At 37.7% G+C, this 18969-nt stretch overlaps 1 protein-coding gene across 2 annotated transcripts in view; it reads right to left on the reverse strand.

The window, feature by feature from the left end:
- Nucleotides 1–345: 345 nt before the first annotated feature.
- Nucleotides 346–18969, reverse strand: part of LOC107271089 (ubiquitin-like protein 3) — a 49060-nt gene continuing 30436 nt past the window's right edge. The window contains exons 3-5 of one of the 2 annotated variants that reach the window (XM_015746695.2): nt 7033–7197; nt 6700–6714; nt 2205–4823 (exon numbers count right to left, since the gene is read on the reverse strand). In XM_015746695.2, the coding sequence (XP_015602181.2) occupies nt 4645–4823; nt 6700–6714; nt 7033–7197 (359 nt within the window). In that variant the 3' untranslated portion in view covers nt 2205–4644. Of the gene's footprint in view, nt 1278–2204; nt 4824–6699; nt 6715–7032; nt 7198–18969 lie in introns of those variants that run through there. The other variant, XM_015746694.2, reaches the window with a different exon arrangement.

The following is an 18969-nucleotide window of genomic DNA, read 5'->3' on the forward strand; positions in this document are numbered from 1 at the left end:
AATATGCCTGACTTTTTATTATCTTGTCATAACTATTATTAGAGATCTAACCTTTCTTTTTCCTGTTCGCCTTATTGTGGATACTAAACTCTCAAAGTAGCGTCATAATAGTACTTTAAATTCATAATAATAAAGTCTGTCATATGAGAATTTAACCGCGCATCAACGTATCTCATACCATTATATATATATAATATATATATATATATATATATATATATATATATATATATATATATATATATATAATTATATATGTTTTTTATTTATATTTATCTCTATATTCATATTTATATTTATATATAATATAATTTTCGTAATAGTATGTATAATATATTCACTACCTGCATATCACAACATAAATTTATTCTGTCCTCATTCGTTCAAATACATACATTCATGCGTACACTTATATTCCATCTACATAATTATATAATATAACATTGCCGTGATTGCATAGTGGTTGAGACTCCAAACACTGTAGCGTAAATCAAACGAATTAGATCCAGGAAAAAATGACTGAAAGGAAGTGAATTCCGTCTCATTTCATTTTCGTAATTCTCGTTGATCCACATCGTGACAAGAAGTTTCAACGAAAGTATCTACCCAAGCCTACCATTGCAAAAACCAGAAGCTTCGTTTTGTCAATGTCTTTTACATTATCTCATCTAATGTACGTAATACGCTATGGATATTTTAAGCAACACGCCATTGTCTAAGTATTATTCCGTTATAGCCGACGATCCAAAAATGCGTATTGTTCTTCTTGCCGTATAATAATCGGTAGTACTAATCGACAGAATCGAATTTAATATTTGCTTAGATACCAACATTGACACCCTTCTGGCTCTGACTGCTCTCTAACACTTTGCGTCTCCTCAAATAACCGCATATTGGTGTCTATCGTGTAAAATACTGGTAGTCGTAGTTCGGATACACCCATGAGTTAAAGTGCCACGCTTCGAGGCTTCAAGCGGCCGTAGTTAGCACCATCCCCTATTTATTTCTCGTATATCCAACATTTATTCATAATAAAAGACTCTTAATTGCAACTAGAATCAATAGATGGCTATAATTGTCCTATGCTACACTGCTCGTAAACTCATCCACTAACAATTTTACATCAGCATAAGACATTAGAAGCCATGGTTCAGCTTGAACGTGTATGCTGGTTTACGTTGAACCTTTTTGAAAGTCCGGTGCTGCTAACGCTTACAGTATACAGCAAGAGGCTGAACAGCAACTGCTTCCCCCTCCTTTACTTTTTTGTCTCTGATCTGCAACCAAAATAATCGAGCAACTTAGTATAAAATTTTAAATGCTAGTCAATTTTCGAAGATTATAATTATTTAGTTGCAATATAAATATCCCTGTAGCCAACTTCACGTTGTATATTATAAAGAGGGTGAGCACAAATTTTTTAGGATAAAAAACATTAAACCACCGTGTACGATGTGTGTTTATGCACTGAAAATAAAACTTTTGGCTCTTCAATGACCGTGTAAAACATGTATAACAACGTGTACACAATGTATAACATATGCCTTATATACGTTACATGATATATAATATACTTATAAGTTCTCTTATCAGAAAGGGAAAGTGAAAATATCGGCTATTGTCGTTTCAATCGTTGAGAAGTGTATTTTCAATGACTGCACGGATTTTTCAGATGGAACAGACGCTTCGGAGAAAGTTCTTTTATTGCATGATGATGATTTAAGACAGGCAAATAAATAGATGCATTAAGATAACCTCCTAAACGTCAGGTTTCGCTTTCCATGACTACAGGATTTTTTAAAATAAACTAACGGTTGGAAAAAGTGCCTGATTGTTATATCAAAAAATGTTTAACAAACCGAAAATTGTGATGAGTTGTGCCATAATTGTGTATCTCAAAAACAAAAAAAAACGAATCATTCACAAGGAAATATTGCTTCTTACTCCGTTTTGTTTTTCCGAAAAACTTGAATATTCATGCTAAATTATATGTATTGGTTTAGTACGTTTAAAAAAATCAAGAGACTATTGGATCTCCCGTCAACTACAGGCAACAGGCGGTACAGGGAAGCGCTCAACCAAGATTCTTTATTTATTTTTTTTTTTATTATAGCGTTTAAGTCTCATTAGAGACTTATATTGCTTACTTTATTAAAATAAAAGTTAATACAAAATAGTAGAGATTATATAAACAAAAATAAATATACAGATTATACAGATTTTTTACAAGCTAACAAAAATTCCGCAACGAATTTACAAGCGAAGGAGTTAGGTTTATCGATGATGTTTTCGATTCTTAAAGGCAGTTGAAATTTTAATTTGAACAATTTTTTGAGAAGCATATTTCTTTCATTATCGAATAATGAGCATTGCCAAATAATATGGTTTAGATCTTCAATACCTTCTTTACATTCACATATAGGGCTATCTAATATCTGAATTCTAGCTAACGAGGCTGCTAAACTGTATTGGCTGGATCGACACCTATTTATGGAAGGGATATAATTTCGTGAATAACTTTTATTGGCAAACCAAGGTTTAGTTGAAGTGGAAAAGTAATAATAAAAATAAATGTTTCCTTTAGTGTTACTTTCTTCCACAGCTTTAGAAAGAGTATTTAGAAAACATTCTTTTTTAAATACTTCAAAGAAATCAGTATACGGGATGTTGCATTCATCGACATTAATTTTGTTGGTAAAACTTTTTGCAAGAACGTCGGCAGCCTCGTTACCTTCGATTCCAACATGGGACGGAACCCAATAGAATTTAACAGATTTGTTTGGAGTAGTTAATAAAATGTTATTATAAATTTCTTTAGTTTTAAGAATGTAATAATTTTTTCTGATACAAAATTGTGAATTAATCAAGATTCTTTATCCGAAGCAACTTGTACTACATGTTCAGTCGAATTTTACAGGAAAAATCATGAGCATTTAGATGTAACAGTAGCATCTGCTAATTTTACTACCAGCACTTTTTAGTTTCAATATTCCGCGTTCGCGAAATTAATTTTTTTTCAACGGTCAACGCAAAAGACGTGACCGCTTGATTCGTGCGCCTGTGTCTCACGACAAATAAGTTTACCCCGTTATTCGGTGATAGCGAACGAATACATAAGATAAGTCCACACGTTCCATGCGGACTAGCCTAAAACCCTCTTTTCATCGAGATCTTGACATACCATACTTTCAATATACTGCGTTAATGAAAGTGGTCATGTACGCTACTCAACAAGCTACAACATTTGCTCACTCTAGCGGCATTTTAATTTACAAGGGCAACAGACATCTTAATCCGACCTACTCGTAGTTTGGAAATTAAGCGCGAATCTCCTTCCTAAATAAAAATACTCTAAACTTCTTTGGGATACGATGTGTTTTATAACATCGGTAATTTCCTGACGGTTCTTTTTAATATCGGTATGTTTCGAAATTATAGTATTTATCTTATAGTTAATCATTCTATATGCACGTTGACATTACATCCGCCAGTTTCCCGTCACAAGAACTTTCTATCTGCTCCCGCTTAGTTAAGCTATATTTAATGTCCCTTTATGTTGTACATACAAACAAGTCGGATTTATTAATCAACTGTTATTTAGGTCATGAAAATCTAACCATTTTAGGAAAAGTCCGTTTCTACGTCTCCTCAGTATATCAGAAAGTTATAGAAGGCCATACTTATAAAACGTATCCTCCAAGTTACCGCGTGTCACTCGATCCTTGAACGTAATAGCGGTTCTCGGCTATCCGTACGGTTTCTCCTATTCATTATCTTAATAAATTATTTTAAAAAGTCTCTTGCACTGTCGTATCGAAAGATTTGAAGTAGAGAGAATCTTTTCAAAGCATGCATGAAAATGCTGAAATCCATTCGACCTGCCTAAGATGGAAGAAAAACATTACGACAGACTTTTTGAGCACATTCGCGTACCCCTCAAATGGGTGCTGAATAACAAAGAGGAGATTAGACGTGCAGTAACGAGCGCTCTGGATTTTAAGCAAGAGGGTGAAGAAATTGGTATAAAAACACTGCGATCATCTCTCTCTAGAGATAGATAATAAAAATGTCTGCTTCATCCTCTCTCACAGTACAAGTATATTGCGTAACCCAACTGTAATTAAATTTAAAACTTGCTTCTCAAGATTTTTAACGGTATCACACATGAAAAAAAATTTGAAGCTGTACATGGAAGGAGAGGAGAAAATTATAACTCCGAAATTGACATGTAACTGAAATTACAACCCAGGACAGTACACGATCTCCATTCCCATTTCGTTGCATACACTTTTCTTGAAAAGTATGATTTTTCTTCGACCGAAAAATTTGAAACTAACGACCACGCACGAATCTTCGGCACTACGAATAGAATATTAAACGTCGTGAAACGTTAAATTTAGAGGTTAAGTTCACAAGGCGCAGTCGATCACAGCGACACTTGGTGGCCACGTCATAAACTGCGAAACTGCATGAAATTGGATGTGGCCATCCAGCACTGAAATTCATAGCGATTTCAAGATCTGTGTGTAAGGCCGTGAGGACAAGCCAGATCCAAACGTGGGGGGAGGTAGCAATTTCCGCCGGCTCCGAACACTATTTCCGTCACAAGTCAGAAAAGCCGTCCCTTTAACAATCGGTAACGCATCAATTTTCCAAATCCCTTAGAACCAATGGGATTCCTTCCTTGTCTGTAACCTTAACCCAAAAGCTTCGCCCGCTCTCCAGCCTAATGTCCTTCTTCTGTAGGGTGCCAAAATCGCAGCCGGGCTTCTGCCGATCCGTGAAAGAGTCTCGTCGGGTGTTCTCCTCTGCTTTCCTTTCTCCTAGCGACAGATTAATACAGCCCGACCTTGACGAATCAAAGAAAATATTTCAGCGAGAACTTAAAAATAAACGTGGGAATCTACCCGAGATAGTATTCATAATTTCTAAGCGGAATGTCATCCGAAAACGTAGCTGGAATCCTTTTGTCAGCGTGAGCTACAAAGTCACGTAACAAACGACTACTTTAGTCCAGGCAATCGTTATAATTTGACCCTATGTGTATCTGGTTTACTGTGGTAACTTGGACTCATTGCCATCCTGACTAGTACTCGTTCCCGTTCTTCTTTCCTTGTGCGATATTGCATTACATATTTTGCAAAGACCTTGCCAGTTTTCACGTCAAAAACTAAATAAAAAAACTATTTAGAAATAGGCCAAAGCATGGCTACTTCTTAATTGTTTCTTTTACCTAGTTATGTACCCATAAACGACCAATAGACGACCTATTTCGAGAAAGTCCCGAGGGTATAGCCTACCCCTAGTAGTTCCAAAGAAGGAAAATCGCAGATTATCAACATTGTTCTACATCGATCTAAGAATTTACGAGGAAAAAGACTCAGACCGCGAAGGAGCTGCAGAAAAAAGGCGAATAAATTAAATAGCAACGGTATCACCGATCGTCCACATCGCTACGCAGGACTAAACCACCGCCGGCCAAATCTGGCTGTGAAAGACCGATGTCAGGACCGTAACACTGCAGGAGCCCCAACGAAGAACTAAATGTCCAAAGATACTGACGGATCCATCCACCAGGTTTCCGTTTACCGGAAGGCACGTCTTGTAGCCAAGGACCACTTGAATGGGAGGCAAGTACCGGTATAGCCACAATTGTTGATTTACGGTCGTACTAGTCTACCCCAATGGTGAGTTGACCCAGCGACATACGTTGAGATTGCTGCCAAGTCCTCCAATGTTTCATTCATTTAAAGGACGGATAAACGGAGAGATAATAAAGCATCCGAATACCAGTGCGATTTTGGATAAGATTGAGAGACGACAGTCCACTCTTGTTGAGTAATACCAGCGAATAGCAGTGATTAATGTTGAGCTACGTAATTACCCTGTTGCCAGAGTTTGCAACAGGAAGAATGGTCGGCTTATTAAGGGAATATTCGCTTGTTTTGGGAAGGAAAAATCGATTGTTAAAAGATATTTGTCAATGATCTTTGTGGAAAAGATACGTAAATGAATTTTTTTTTCGAAAGAATTAAACCAAGAAATTATGAAGGTTTGTAAGCAAGCGCGCATAGATCGAAAATTGACCTCGCGTTGCAATATCTCGTCAATGCCCTATTCCTTATCTCCCTTCAATCTAAAGATTTGTTCTACCAGTTGTCTTGAATTTCGAGTATTAGCTGGCTCCTCTGTTATTCATTGTTATATTCATCAACATATTCAATACTCAGAAATTTTAGATGGGCCGAGTGCCAAGATCGCCAAGAACTAGAAAACAGCACCTTGGGATGCCTAAAACCGATCGAAATTATTTTGGGTTAGATTTTGATTTTTCAGAACCGAAATAACAGATTTTCGGGTATCTCCGAATACTGCGATTTTTTTGGATATCACGTCGGAACAATTATGTCACAACACCTAGAATGTTACGGATTCTCTGAATTTCGAATGTTTTCCCTGTGTTGCTTTATCTTGATGTAAACTATTTTATCTAGACTTTTTTTATTTCTATGTAATTACTTTATTGTAAATTACTTTTCTGTGTTACATACGTAATGATTTTACGGTATGATAATTTACTTTTGCGCTTGGGTGACTAGTCCCAGGCCAGCAAACAAACGATTCTTCATTATCTCTCAATCTGTGTCAAACTCTGTATCGATTAATCAGAATTTTCAATTTCGATATACATGTATTCACCATTAGGTAGCAGGCCTGAAAGAACGTATATTAGAGTGCGTTAAAATATTTGTGCATGTACAATATCTTCGTTCAAATTAGGTTCATCTTGACAGAGACAATGTTATTGGATTAATCTTCAGAGGGCCGGCAGGAATTCTTTCGAAAACTCAAACAATCGATATAAGAAAAAGATTTTCATTTCAGGAGATATACCTCCTACATGTCAGAGATCACCTGCGAGACGTTATAAAATCTTCCGGCCCTCTGAGAGTTAATCTGAATCAATGAAAAGAAGAATACTTATTAAAATACACTTTAGAAAGAAAAAGTCAGTTATTGCGATAAACTCACCTTGAGAGTTAGGCTCTGGAAGATTTTCCCGTGGAACCAGATGCATCACTGTTGTTTTTCCAAAGGGAAGCCCAAGAGCGCCAAGCGTAACATTGCTGTGTAGAAAACGACCCTGGTATATTAATCGCAAAATTTCTGCTTTAGCAACAGCCTCTTCCACCCAGTCTGAAAATGACAAATATCCAAACTTTTTGATATGTCCTTTATTATATTTCATCAAGTCAAAAAAAATATGTCAGCAGAGCGTTAACGGTATAAGAACGTACAGGTCCTTCAATTTAAATAGTCCTAGATAATATCATTGATAAGGAAGAGTATACATGTGTTGCGCTTTCACTGTAACAAAAAATGTTACTATCGACTCCTCCCCATCCCCTGGCTCGAGGTCCCTACCGGCCTTGAGCATTGCCTTGTATTTATTATTGCTCATTGCGTATATTTAGGTCTATTATATTTAGTTTTAAGATTCCTCCCCTGCACCCTTCCCTTCCTATCTCGACCCCCCGTAGTGCACTGGCTCGAGGACCGTCATCGAAGACCACCACCGCGAACCTTCTACGAGGACAACAGCCATTCCTGGACGGATCGCGATAGTAGCTACGTTGCCAACGCAACGGAAGGCAGGGAAGGTATGGACAGAAAACAGCTGATTGAGCCACGTGACAACGATGCCCGTCCATCCCGCCACTGTCACCACGTGTATGCAGCCCCGGTGCAGTCTCGTCACACGGGTAGTACAGAGGCTGTGTGACAGGGACGGAGCCTTCTGCCTCCAGCCCCGTGGATGTGCCCGGAAGGATTTTGACAGGCCTGAAGTAGAAGTGCGAAATTGGATACTGTGTGTTGCAATTCGAGTGAGTACTTATAGTTTGATTGCGTTCCTTTTTCCTTCGCTACTCCTTTTCTCTTTTTGTTTTTTTTTATATTCCGCTTTGTTCCGCTAGTTTCTTTGTATTCCCGACGGACCCCGGAAAAAAGCAAATATTCGAGGACCTTCCGGAGTCACTCGACTGTGCTACGCCGGATAAATACCCATGTAGGATTTACCGATGAAACGAACGCGGACGATGGTCGGGCTAGCGTGGCGATCGTCGAGACCCCAAGGTTTGGCCAATGTTCGGCCGAACATTAAGTCGCCAATTGTTGGGTTACCGATTTCTGGCAAATGTTTGGCCGAGTATTAACGCGCCAACTATTGGTACGCCGATTTTAGGCCCAGTTTCGGTCGAGTCTCAACTAACCGATCGTAGGTTTGCCGTTTTTAGGTCAAGCTTTGACTGGCTGATTGTTTGTTTGCCGATTTTTGACCTATGTGAACCTGGCACCCGACTTAAAAATATTATAATTTTCAAAACGCGATTCGATGGTACCCCGTTTGTACCTGTTTGTACTACTTTAATTTTCGTTTGTATCTCAAAGAATTGGAAATTACAGGGGGGTCAAAAAACCGCTAGCACCCAACTTGGAGTAATTTAAATTCTGTTTGCAGGGATGAATTTAGAATCGTTTGTACCCGTTTGTACCACCGTTAGTTTCGTTTGTACCCCAATGGGTAAGGGGTGCTGCTTTAAAATTGTTTTCACCTATTGGAATTGTTGATTACAGTACTGTTAACATTAAACAGTAATGTATTACTCTTATTATTGTAACTATCCTAATTATAACATACGAATAAAATAATATTGATTAATAAAGTTAATTCAGTAGAATACGAATGCAAATGAAGGTAAAGTAAAATGAGTAATCTTCTTGATTTGGTTGATTTGAAAATGTAAGTAATAATACCATTCAAAAAAATTTAGCTAATTTATAGACATTGTGGATGATAAATTAAGACGTTTATATAGTCTGAAACTGTATTCAAAACGCCTTGGAACTTGTGAATGCGCAATGGAATTAAAAAATATTCAGCTTATTTCTATAAATAAAATAAAATCTTAGCAAGTCCTCCCTACATAATTTGTTTATTCGAAATTTCCTTAAGAATTTAATCCTGTTCTCCCGAGTTAAATGTGATTAATCGAGACTCGATAAATGAATTGCATATATTGCCTCTCTACGAGGTCCAATGTGTTTTTTGACAGTTAGCAAACAATGTAACCTTAGTAAGTGACACGTGGCTCCGCATAAAGTTTTTGTTACAAAGTATGCATATGCATGGTTTTGTAACAAACAATTTTCTGTTATAGTTTAAATTAAATAACATTTGAAATACTTAAAAGGTTTTATTACTCTGGTTTAATAAAAATAGGGATTTCTCTATCCCCTCCACACGCGCACGAGCCAATCAGTAGTAAGCAGAAGATGATGCGCTGGTATTGGTTAGTCTTACAAATCCCCTCTGTTCTACAGTTGGCCAATAACTATCATTGTGCTGTAGAAGAGTAGAGTATAAAAGTCCTGCAGTCGTTCGGCCAAGCATAGATCAGAGGGTGGCAACTCCCACGATTTTTCGTGTTATTCGTATAGTTAGCTCGATACGAGCCCGAGCAGGTGGTGCTGTTGAAGCAAACGCAATAGACCAATCGTGAGCAAGGACGTCACAGCGTACTGCCTGGTGCTGCCACGCGTCGCTTGGCGTCGCTATATAGTATAGTATTTCTTTGTTTCCTGAGCATTCCAGACATTTCCGCAGCATTCGTGAGGAATTGAATTTCGGTTTTGTGAGGAAGTATTAAGTTTATTGAAATATAGTGCGCTTAAAATTTATATTTTTGATATCTAGTTTACAGGTAAGTGATGCAAATGCCTGCAAAGACAGTTCGTTTATCAATAGGGTTGTTTCATTTAAATTTACGTTGTTTGCAGAAACTTTGTAATGGTTCAAGCTTGTTGTGTTCTGGGATGCCCTTCCGGGGCTAATATGCCGAGTCATAAGTTTCCGAAAAATGTTGCAGAAATGTTGCAGCAACTACATTCACGAAGAAACTGTGCAATAATCCAGAAATAGCCAATTGCAAATCTTTTAATGATGTATTGTTCTCTGATGCAGGAACAGGGGAGTTACAAAAATTACATCGCAATTGGATTCAACTTTTCGATAACGCTGTCACTGTCGTAAATGAGCAATTACCCACCGCATGCTACTGCAAAAACCTACGAATAAGGATTGAAACAATATTATATGTTTCCCTTGAACTAACGTGGATTAGTTGTACGCACATAGTTCTAAATTAAAAGAATCTTTAATTAACTTCACTTCGGAGCATCAAATTAATATGTGGTGCAAAAAAATAAATCAAATTTTATGCGGTAAAGCACGACGAAGCACAGATCGTAGCATCATTGTTAAACAGGCATTTCGCAAGTGTAATGCTATACATAATAAAGCCCGTAAAACCTAGATTTTACTGATGTGTTAAAACGTCATTTCCTAATTTCCTATACATTAAGAATAAAGATCTTTAAGCTTCAATAATGCAATGCCGGTAGCCTAGTGCTTTTTGAATAATCCGCTATGGACAGCCATATTGATTTTTAGTTTCTCTTTGACGATTTCACACAGATGGCACTTCAGTACCAGTGTTCATTTTTCACAAGAGGAGAGTTGCCACCCTCTGGCATAGATCGAAGTTGACAATCGACGGAGTTGAAATCGAATTTAAAACATGCCTCGTAAAGCGAAAACAGGAATCGAAGAGATTTTCATTGCTCTAAAGGATCTTTCTTTTTTAAATGAGAATGGTCAAGTTCATTCGTTGTCTTACGATGTATGGCAAGTAGCATATAAAAAACTTAAAGAAAAAATGAGTAAAAAGTATATATATGTATGTATGTATCACAAAATAGGAATGGAATTCTGGAGCGATTACACCCAGGATATAATTTTACAGATCGCAACAATACGAATAGTGAAATGAACGAGACTTATGAATCTAATTGGTCCATGAGCTCTCCTCTTCACTGTATTTTCGAACCTCTGCGTACTACCATAAATATATCGAAAGATGTACGGAATATAATTGAACCGCATGTCGTCTGCTATAAGAATCGTTCGTATGATGTCTTAAGATCAGGTTGGACAGATGTGATTTACGATCATTTGTGGAAAGAACTTCGTCTACCTTCTTGTTTTAGTTTTAAATCAGCTAAAATTAATCGTTCACCTGGCGTTATTTTCTTAACAATTATAGGAAAATGTGCAGAATACGGTTCATAGTTTCATGCATATAGTTTAAATGAACCCAGCAGCGAGGGCTTAGAAATTTCTGTTTCGACATATGACACAACAGGAGTCATTCATAAAAAAAAGCAGCGAATGCGTGGTTCTAAAAGGCGAAGTATTGTTAAGGAGTTACGAGGAACATCTACCTATTCGTGGCGAAGACAAAAAGCGAATGAGATTATGAAATTCGGTGATGTAGAACCTGCTAACTTATACAAAGAGGTTACTTTACGTAAAGCCAAACAATTGCATTTGGATGAAGAATTAGGCGTTAAGAATGTTCAAGATCCCATAATGTCAGTCTTACAATTGAAATACAAACTAGAATTCGCAGGATACATAAAAGAAATAGGCATAGACAAGTTTTATATCATGTATTGCAGTCCTGAGCAAAATTTCTTGTATAAAAAATTTTTGAAATATGATGCTATTGGAAGTGTTAGTATCGATGCAACTGGTTCTTTTAAAAAACCGATATCAAAACCTGACAGTTCCAAAAATGTAGTGTTTTTATATCAAGCAGTTGTGTCATTTAATAAAAAAATCCTACCAATTTTCCAAATGATCTCTAAAAAAACATGATGCTAATATCCTGTGCTACTGGATGCGGGAGTGGCTGCGTTCTGGTGTGCCCTGTCCCAAAGAAGTAGTCACTGATTATTCTCTTGCCTTACTGAATGCTGTTACCCTTGCTTTCAATAACACAGACTTCAAATCTTATGTGGATAACTGTTTTGAGTATTTGGACTGTCATAAAACTGAAAATACACCAAAGTGCATTATTCGCATCGATATTGCACATTTAATAAAATTAGTTTCCCGATGGAAATGTTTTTAAAGCAAGCATGCACGAGTTAAAGACTTTTTTGTCAGATGTTTTGCTATTCTTACTAAATGCAGAGATGTGATAACTTTTCGTCGCATATGTTTTGATGTGTTATTAGTAGCTGTTTCAGAATATGATGATTGTGGGAATGAGTTATGTGCTTGCTTCAATGCCCAGAAAAGACTTCTTGATCTTATGAAAACAGAAAGCAACGATTATAAAATTGAGGAAGTGAACAATGATAATGATGATAATGATGACGTTAACGTACATCTAGAATCCGGTAATAAAGTTTCTGAATTTGTGCAAAAGCTCGAAACAGATGTCAAAACATTTTTGAATATTGGAGATCGAGCAAATCCATATTGGTGCACCACTTTTGCCACTAATCTTCTTAAAATGTGTAAACATTTTCCGCTCTGGACGTCAGTTATGTCGCCTGATAATATTCACGTGACCATAACATCGTGATCATAATCATAATCACGTGATCATAACAAACGGACGCAAAGTGATTCCGTGATTGAGGTGAATGTTCAACCATTTTATAAAGAAGGTATATGAACTTTAGAAACGGCTGTAATTGAGTACTACCGAAGGAAAACAAACAAGTGCATTTGCTGTGAAAGTGACAATATAATATACCAAGTTGCAACCGGTCATCATCTTCTTATAGATATCGATTGCCTTGCGTGTGTTACTATGGCACAGCGTATGGGTTACAAAAACTGGACAGGCAAATTTACTTTGAGTCAGGTACCTATCGAAATCCAGATATTCGGGAGTGTATTTAAATTGGTTTCAGCTATAAGGTATGAGGGAAATTCGAACACGGAACAAGTAGGGCACTACATAGCATTCGTGCGAAGAGTGACAAATCGATGGGAAGTACACGATGGCCTCTATAGAGATACGAAGCCAATGACTGCAACATCCAGAGTACTTCTTCAACAACGACAAATCCATTTTCTAATTTATGTCAAGGAATAAGAATATTGTAAAAGGAGAGCTATTTAAGTAAATGCTAATAAAAAGTGTGTATCTTTACGTTATACGTGGACATGATTTATGTTTTTCAACGAAGTGTATTACAGAATTACTTACATAATATTATAGTTGGAATACAAATTATTTTATTAAATTATTATACTAAAATTTTAGAATGCGATATTATTATACGGAATATAAACTTGTACAAATGTTCATAAAGTTTAATACAAAAATTCAAAAAACATAAGCGATAAAAAAAGTAATAAAACAAAAAAGGAAAAAAAAATGTTTTTATATTATTATTTACTTTTCTTATTTTACTATTATTACTTACATTTTCAAATCAACCAAATCAAAAGAAGATTACTCATTTTACTTTACCTTCATTTGCATTCGTATTCTACTGAATTAACTTTATTAATCAATATTATATTATTCGTATGTTATAATTAGGATAGTTACAATAATAAGAGTAATACATTACTCTTTAATGTTAACAGTACTGTAATCAACAATTCCAATAGGTGAAAACATGTACCATTGAATAATTGTAGTCTTCATTTAACAATCAATCGAGCGTTGGACAAATATTGAAAAGACTATATTGGACCACTATAAAGATCGAGTGTTGGGCCATCATCGGGGTATTACATCGACCGAATATCAAAATTACTTCTCGGCCTAGGCACACACCAAACAGTGGCCTTATATCGAGAACAGATGATGGGGCCGTCGTTGGGCATTTATGTCGGCTGACTATTGCGACCAATTTTCGGCCTACGCAAGCGTCCAATGATGGGCTTACATTATGACAATGGTCCCTGAGCAGCGCAGAAGTATACGAGAAGCACGAGCGAGCACTAGTTCGCCGCTGCACCACCAGATGGCCACTAAAACTCGCAAGCAAAATCGGAAGACCCTGAGGATAATTATCCTCCGCCTGGGGTTAATATTTATTATTATAGAAATCTTTGTTCGCGTGTTTTGTCTAGCAGACAAAAATATTTGTGTAAATTTATATTTTTGTTTTCACCAAAACAAAATGTGAATCAAAGTGTGATGGAGATTTACTGTTTACACTAACAAATTTTCTTCGGCAAACCGAACAAATGGAGATTACATCAAACAATTGTAATGATTACGTTGATCCCCTTATAATCGAGGATATATCATGCCAAATCTGTCCGTGCATTTCTTGATATAAAATTTGCGTTCATTATGCCAGTCATCAAATTTAAAACCAATGGCAACTTTCTATATATGTATAGAGCATATTAACAATAACTCGTCAAAAATGATCACGGTAAAAGCTTAATAATAAACATATAGTGTTAGAATACTATTAGTATGTTCAAAGTAAGTACTTTAGAATTTCTGGCGTTAAATCATAATCAACTACGGGAAGCAATATTAATGTAAAAGAGTAGCGAAAACGTTATAGAAAATTTTTAAGATACAATTAAAATGATGGGCCAGTAATATAATAGGCAAACATGTAGTGACTTATGTACTTGGCCTTAATAATATGATTTCAATACTTTTTGTTAGAAGAATTCACAGCACTCCTGTACTTTTTTATACGTTTTTTATACGTAAGTGTTTTTTTGCCAGATATCACAAGTTTTTGTTGCTCAACGGGATATGGAAGCTCTAAGCATTGAAATCTATATTTTTTTACAGATATAAAATGTAAATACATTGTAATGTCACTAATCAGAACAATACATTGCGTTGTCGACAATGTTTAATGGCATATAAATTTAATTTTTAAGTCCATTTTTTGAGAAATGCATAAAGATATATACCAATGTTTAAAGAAAATATAATCTTGAATGCATATAAACGTCGTTAATGGTGTCCAGTTTCTTGAAGCCGTGTGGTAAACGTAAGAGGATTTAGGAACTTTTCTGGACACCCTGGACTTCCACGTCCGACACCTACATACAGGAAACTACAAAGAGGAACACCTGGACATCTTATATCTCTAAACACTGTCACTTAAAATACGAGAAACTATGTCGAAGCACACATATACGTACACCCATAAACACGCGCTCCACTTATGGTGTTTTCCGAAATGTACTGACACACAGAGAGAAAGATCTGGTACAAAGTACCGACTATCGGGTAGAAAGTACCATGAAATTCTCGTATATGGAGACTATAACGACATTCTGGCAAATATTATTCTAAAAGAAAAGAAATTTTACTAGATAATATAGTAAGTTTTGTTATAATAGATGTTGCCATGACCTTTAATAGTTTTTATATGAAAACTGATACTTTTTACTATAAGATATGGTAAGCGGTGACACTGCTGGCGTGAATTGACGCCCGCGTCTCTGCGATTTTGCTCGGCATATGAGGTCCTACAGCGTTTTGGCCTTCTCCGTTTTTTATCGTTTTTAACAACTTATCGAAATTCTATCTATGAATGTAAGTATTAACAATAACATCATATTGTATAATATCAAAATTTAACACGAGATTAAGTATTATATCGATAATGATTGACATTTGGAAATTCTAATCTCTTAACCTCAATCGTATACGAAACACGCTGTTAATTACTATTTCAGAGAAAACATTTCTTTGAATGGGATATTATATTGTTTCTTCTCGAATAGTAATTAGCTCATAAAATGCTTAATTGTTTGTCTACATTGTAGATCGAAGATCGTAAAGAGGAAGCTTGGCCGAATCGGGAGAATGTATGTATAATATTAACATTTTTTTCTGAGTACAACACACGCAGCGTTGACTATGTGCATTTTTCTTGATAGGGCCTGTATATCTTCTTGGACGAAACGACTGATGGGAAATCAATCCTGAAAGCCTATAAGGATAACGGGGAACTATCGAGTGACGCCCGAAATTTACTCACAAAACTGATAATCAGAACTAAAAAAGATGCAGCCTTATAATAACTGGAATTTCGGTGTGAACGGTAGGATCACGTATAAAGTGTATTTGATGGTGTTGTGTATTCGTAAATTACCAACACCATCCAGAGTACAAATATATAAACAAGGCAAAGTAACCAGTGCCATCTGTCGTGTAAAAAAGTAGATGGACGTGTGAAGACAACGACAACGACAACGGACCTTAAGTAAAATCATCTCGCTGGCCATGTGAATATGCCATGATCTCGTACACTGATCGCATTGAACTTGGTGACAATCGATTCAGAACCCTCGATTCCTATAGTGAATGTATCAATAACTTTTTCTCACACATAGCCGTTCATTAGATATTTGAGTCGAAACACAGGTACAAGAGTTGCTTCGAGTAAAGAGTCTCGGCAGGCCGTGCCTTGTACGGCGGGTTGCCTGTACTTGGCGCGAGACTCAACCGAGTCTCTTGATCCATGCTCGCTTGAACTATCGCGTGAATCGTTGTCTCCCGTCTAAAACCATTCGATGGGAAATTGCACTCATTGGCGTAAAGTGACCACTCCGTAGTTAAGATTTACAAATTCTGTCTAGCCTTAAATGCTTTAGAATACATTTTAATACATTTCTCCGGCTACCTTGGCCCCTTTTTCCAAAAGCACATCTTGCATTTTACACACCACTGTCATACACTCAACATTTTATTAATTAAATCTCTTAACCTTTAGATGGCCGGCACAAATTTGTTCGAAACCTTAAAAACTTGTTTTCGGTACAAAACATGTTTGTGTCAGGAGATGATACACCCCTCATACAGGGTGTCCCAGAACTACTTTTACACCCGAAAGTGGGTGATGGCTGGGGGTCCCCCGAGTTTGTCAAAATTCGCAATAGTTTTTAAATGGGAAACATTTAAGATGCACCAATCGGAACGAAGGATTTCCGCGAGTCATAACTGCATGGTGGGAGGTACATTCGTGTAAGGCCAAAGTTAGCTGCTTCAGACAGATCGCGCGTTTAAGATTTGTTTTAAGGTCGATTCACACATTTCAGTGCTATATCCCTCGCGGTCGGTTCCGTATCCGTGTGCATCAGTGTGGAATTTTCACAGATTTCAGTGCCGTGTCCGTTTCGAAATAAAAAGATCAAATCGAACGTCTTGCAACAGCGACGCACCTACACTGATGGTCAGCTTGATCAAGTTGCAGCTTACCATTATCTATGATTGAGACCCGTTCAGACGCTACAGTGTCCTCACCGTTCCGTTCCATCCGTTCAGTGAAAATATCGTCGCAGATCACTGTCCGGGCACGGATACTGACACGGACGGTAAGGCACTGAAACGGACATTGAAATGTGAGAATAGTCCTACTTAGAACTATGAAATAATTTTTTATGTCAGTGCACGGACGTCCACGGTACGGATACGGCACTGAAATGTGTGAATCAGCCTTTACGGTCTAAGCCCTATGTAAATTGAGGGACATTGGCTTAGTTTCCACCGCAATAAGAGTTGAGTTGAAAAAAGGTTGAAACAGAGTTGAGTCGAACGGTAGTGCGGGGGAAACGCCAAACTCAATTTTAGACCTAACCCTACGAATGATGCCAAGTTGGGCGAAATCAGGTTTGGTGGAAACGCGGATCTGAGGTCAAACTGGAGTTGTAAGCGGTGCCGCCAACTATGTAGTACGAACAGTTTGAAATGTCTTAAAAAATCCTACTGGATCCTACATGCGGATCTTGTGGATTTATAACGTTAGTTGAAAAGATAAATGTAGAAGATGCAAATAAACATGTTTAACCAAAGAAGAGAAACATTTGGAAAGTGCATGAAACAATGTGTTGTTAGTATAGCTGATATTTCAACTCAACTCCCATCAACTCTACTTGAACTCTGCCTAGTGGGAGTGCGGTGGAAACGGCTAAAGGTAGAAAAACTGGCCTCTTTTCAGCTCTATTTGAACTCGACTCTGTGTCGGTAGAAACTAAGACATTAATGCCATCCTTGGGTGGAACTAGTAGGAAGCGTGAGTGGGGCGGCCGGCAGTGGCGACTAGTGGCGCGCAAGCCAGGCTGACGCGCAGAAGGGGTAGCCTATTCCCCTCGCTCGGGACACCAATTCTGTCCCGAGTCCAGGCGTACCATCTCACAGAATTTCAGCATGAGTCTGCATAAGCCCCTCTCACTCCCAGTTAGTGGAGTCCCAGAGATAGTCTGCATTGCGTATAAGACCGTCTACCTTGCGTCTAACGCGAGTCGCCCATAAAACTATCTCACTCGCTCCCAGCGGTTGCTCAGCGCGTGCAGGTGGGACATAGTACAAAAAAGTGGAAAGGTTTATAGGTCTTTCGACCAGAGGTTTAGCTGAGGAAAAGTCATGTCATCAACATGGGGGAGGAACTTCGCGAATACAGACATCATTAGTCTGTCCAGAAACCATCGCGCTCGATTACCTGAGTTAATCGGTTTGGGATAGAATCGATTAAATGCTTCAAATAGTCCGAGTTGTGCCGAAGCTCTTACCAGATTCTTTGACCATGCGCAATTATGGTTGATTTCGATCTTTCCCTTTCGGGTTGCCATCTCCAGGTCATCTCGGCCCAAACATTCTCAATAATGTTTAGGTCGGGAGATGTAGCGGGCCATTGCACAAGTTGGATTTCCGGATGATTTAAAAACCAATTTCGCGTTTCACGAGAAGTATGGACAGCGGCATTGTCTTGAATAAGACAAATTATACGCATGTTTTCTGCCGGATACACAGCGCGAACTGATGAAAGCATAACTTCCTTCAGTACGCGAATATATTCTGCAGAATCGATGTGTGGAGACCGCGCATTATAATAAGAGAGCCTAATGTTTGGAGTGAGAAGGTCTTATGGACGACTCGCGCCAGACGCAAGTGAGACGCTCTTATAGACAGTGCAGGCTATCTCTGGGACTCCACTAACTGCAAGTGAGAGGGACTTATGCGGACTCATGTTGAAATTCTGTGAGATGGTACGCCTGGACTCGGGACAGAATTGACGTCCCGAGCGAGGGGAATAGGCTACCCCCCCCCCCCC

The sequence above is a fragment of the Cephus cinctus genome, unplaced genomic scaffold, assembly GCF_000341935.2.
Source record: "Cephus cinctus unplaced genomic scaffold, Ccin1 Ccin1_scaffold0885, whole genome shotgun sequence".
NCBI lineage: Eukaryota > Metazoa > Arthropoda > Insecta > Hymenoptera > Cephidae > Cephus > Cephus cinctus.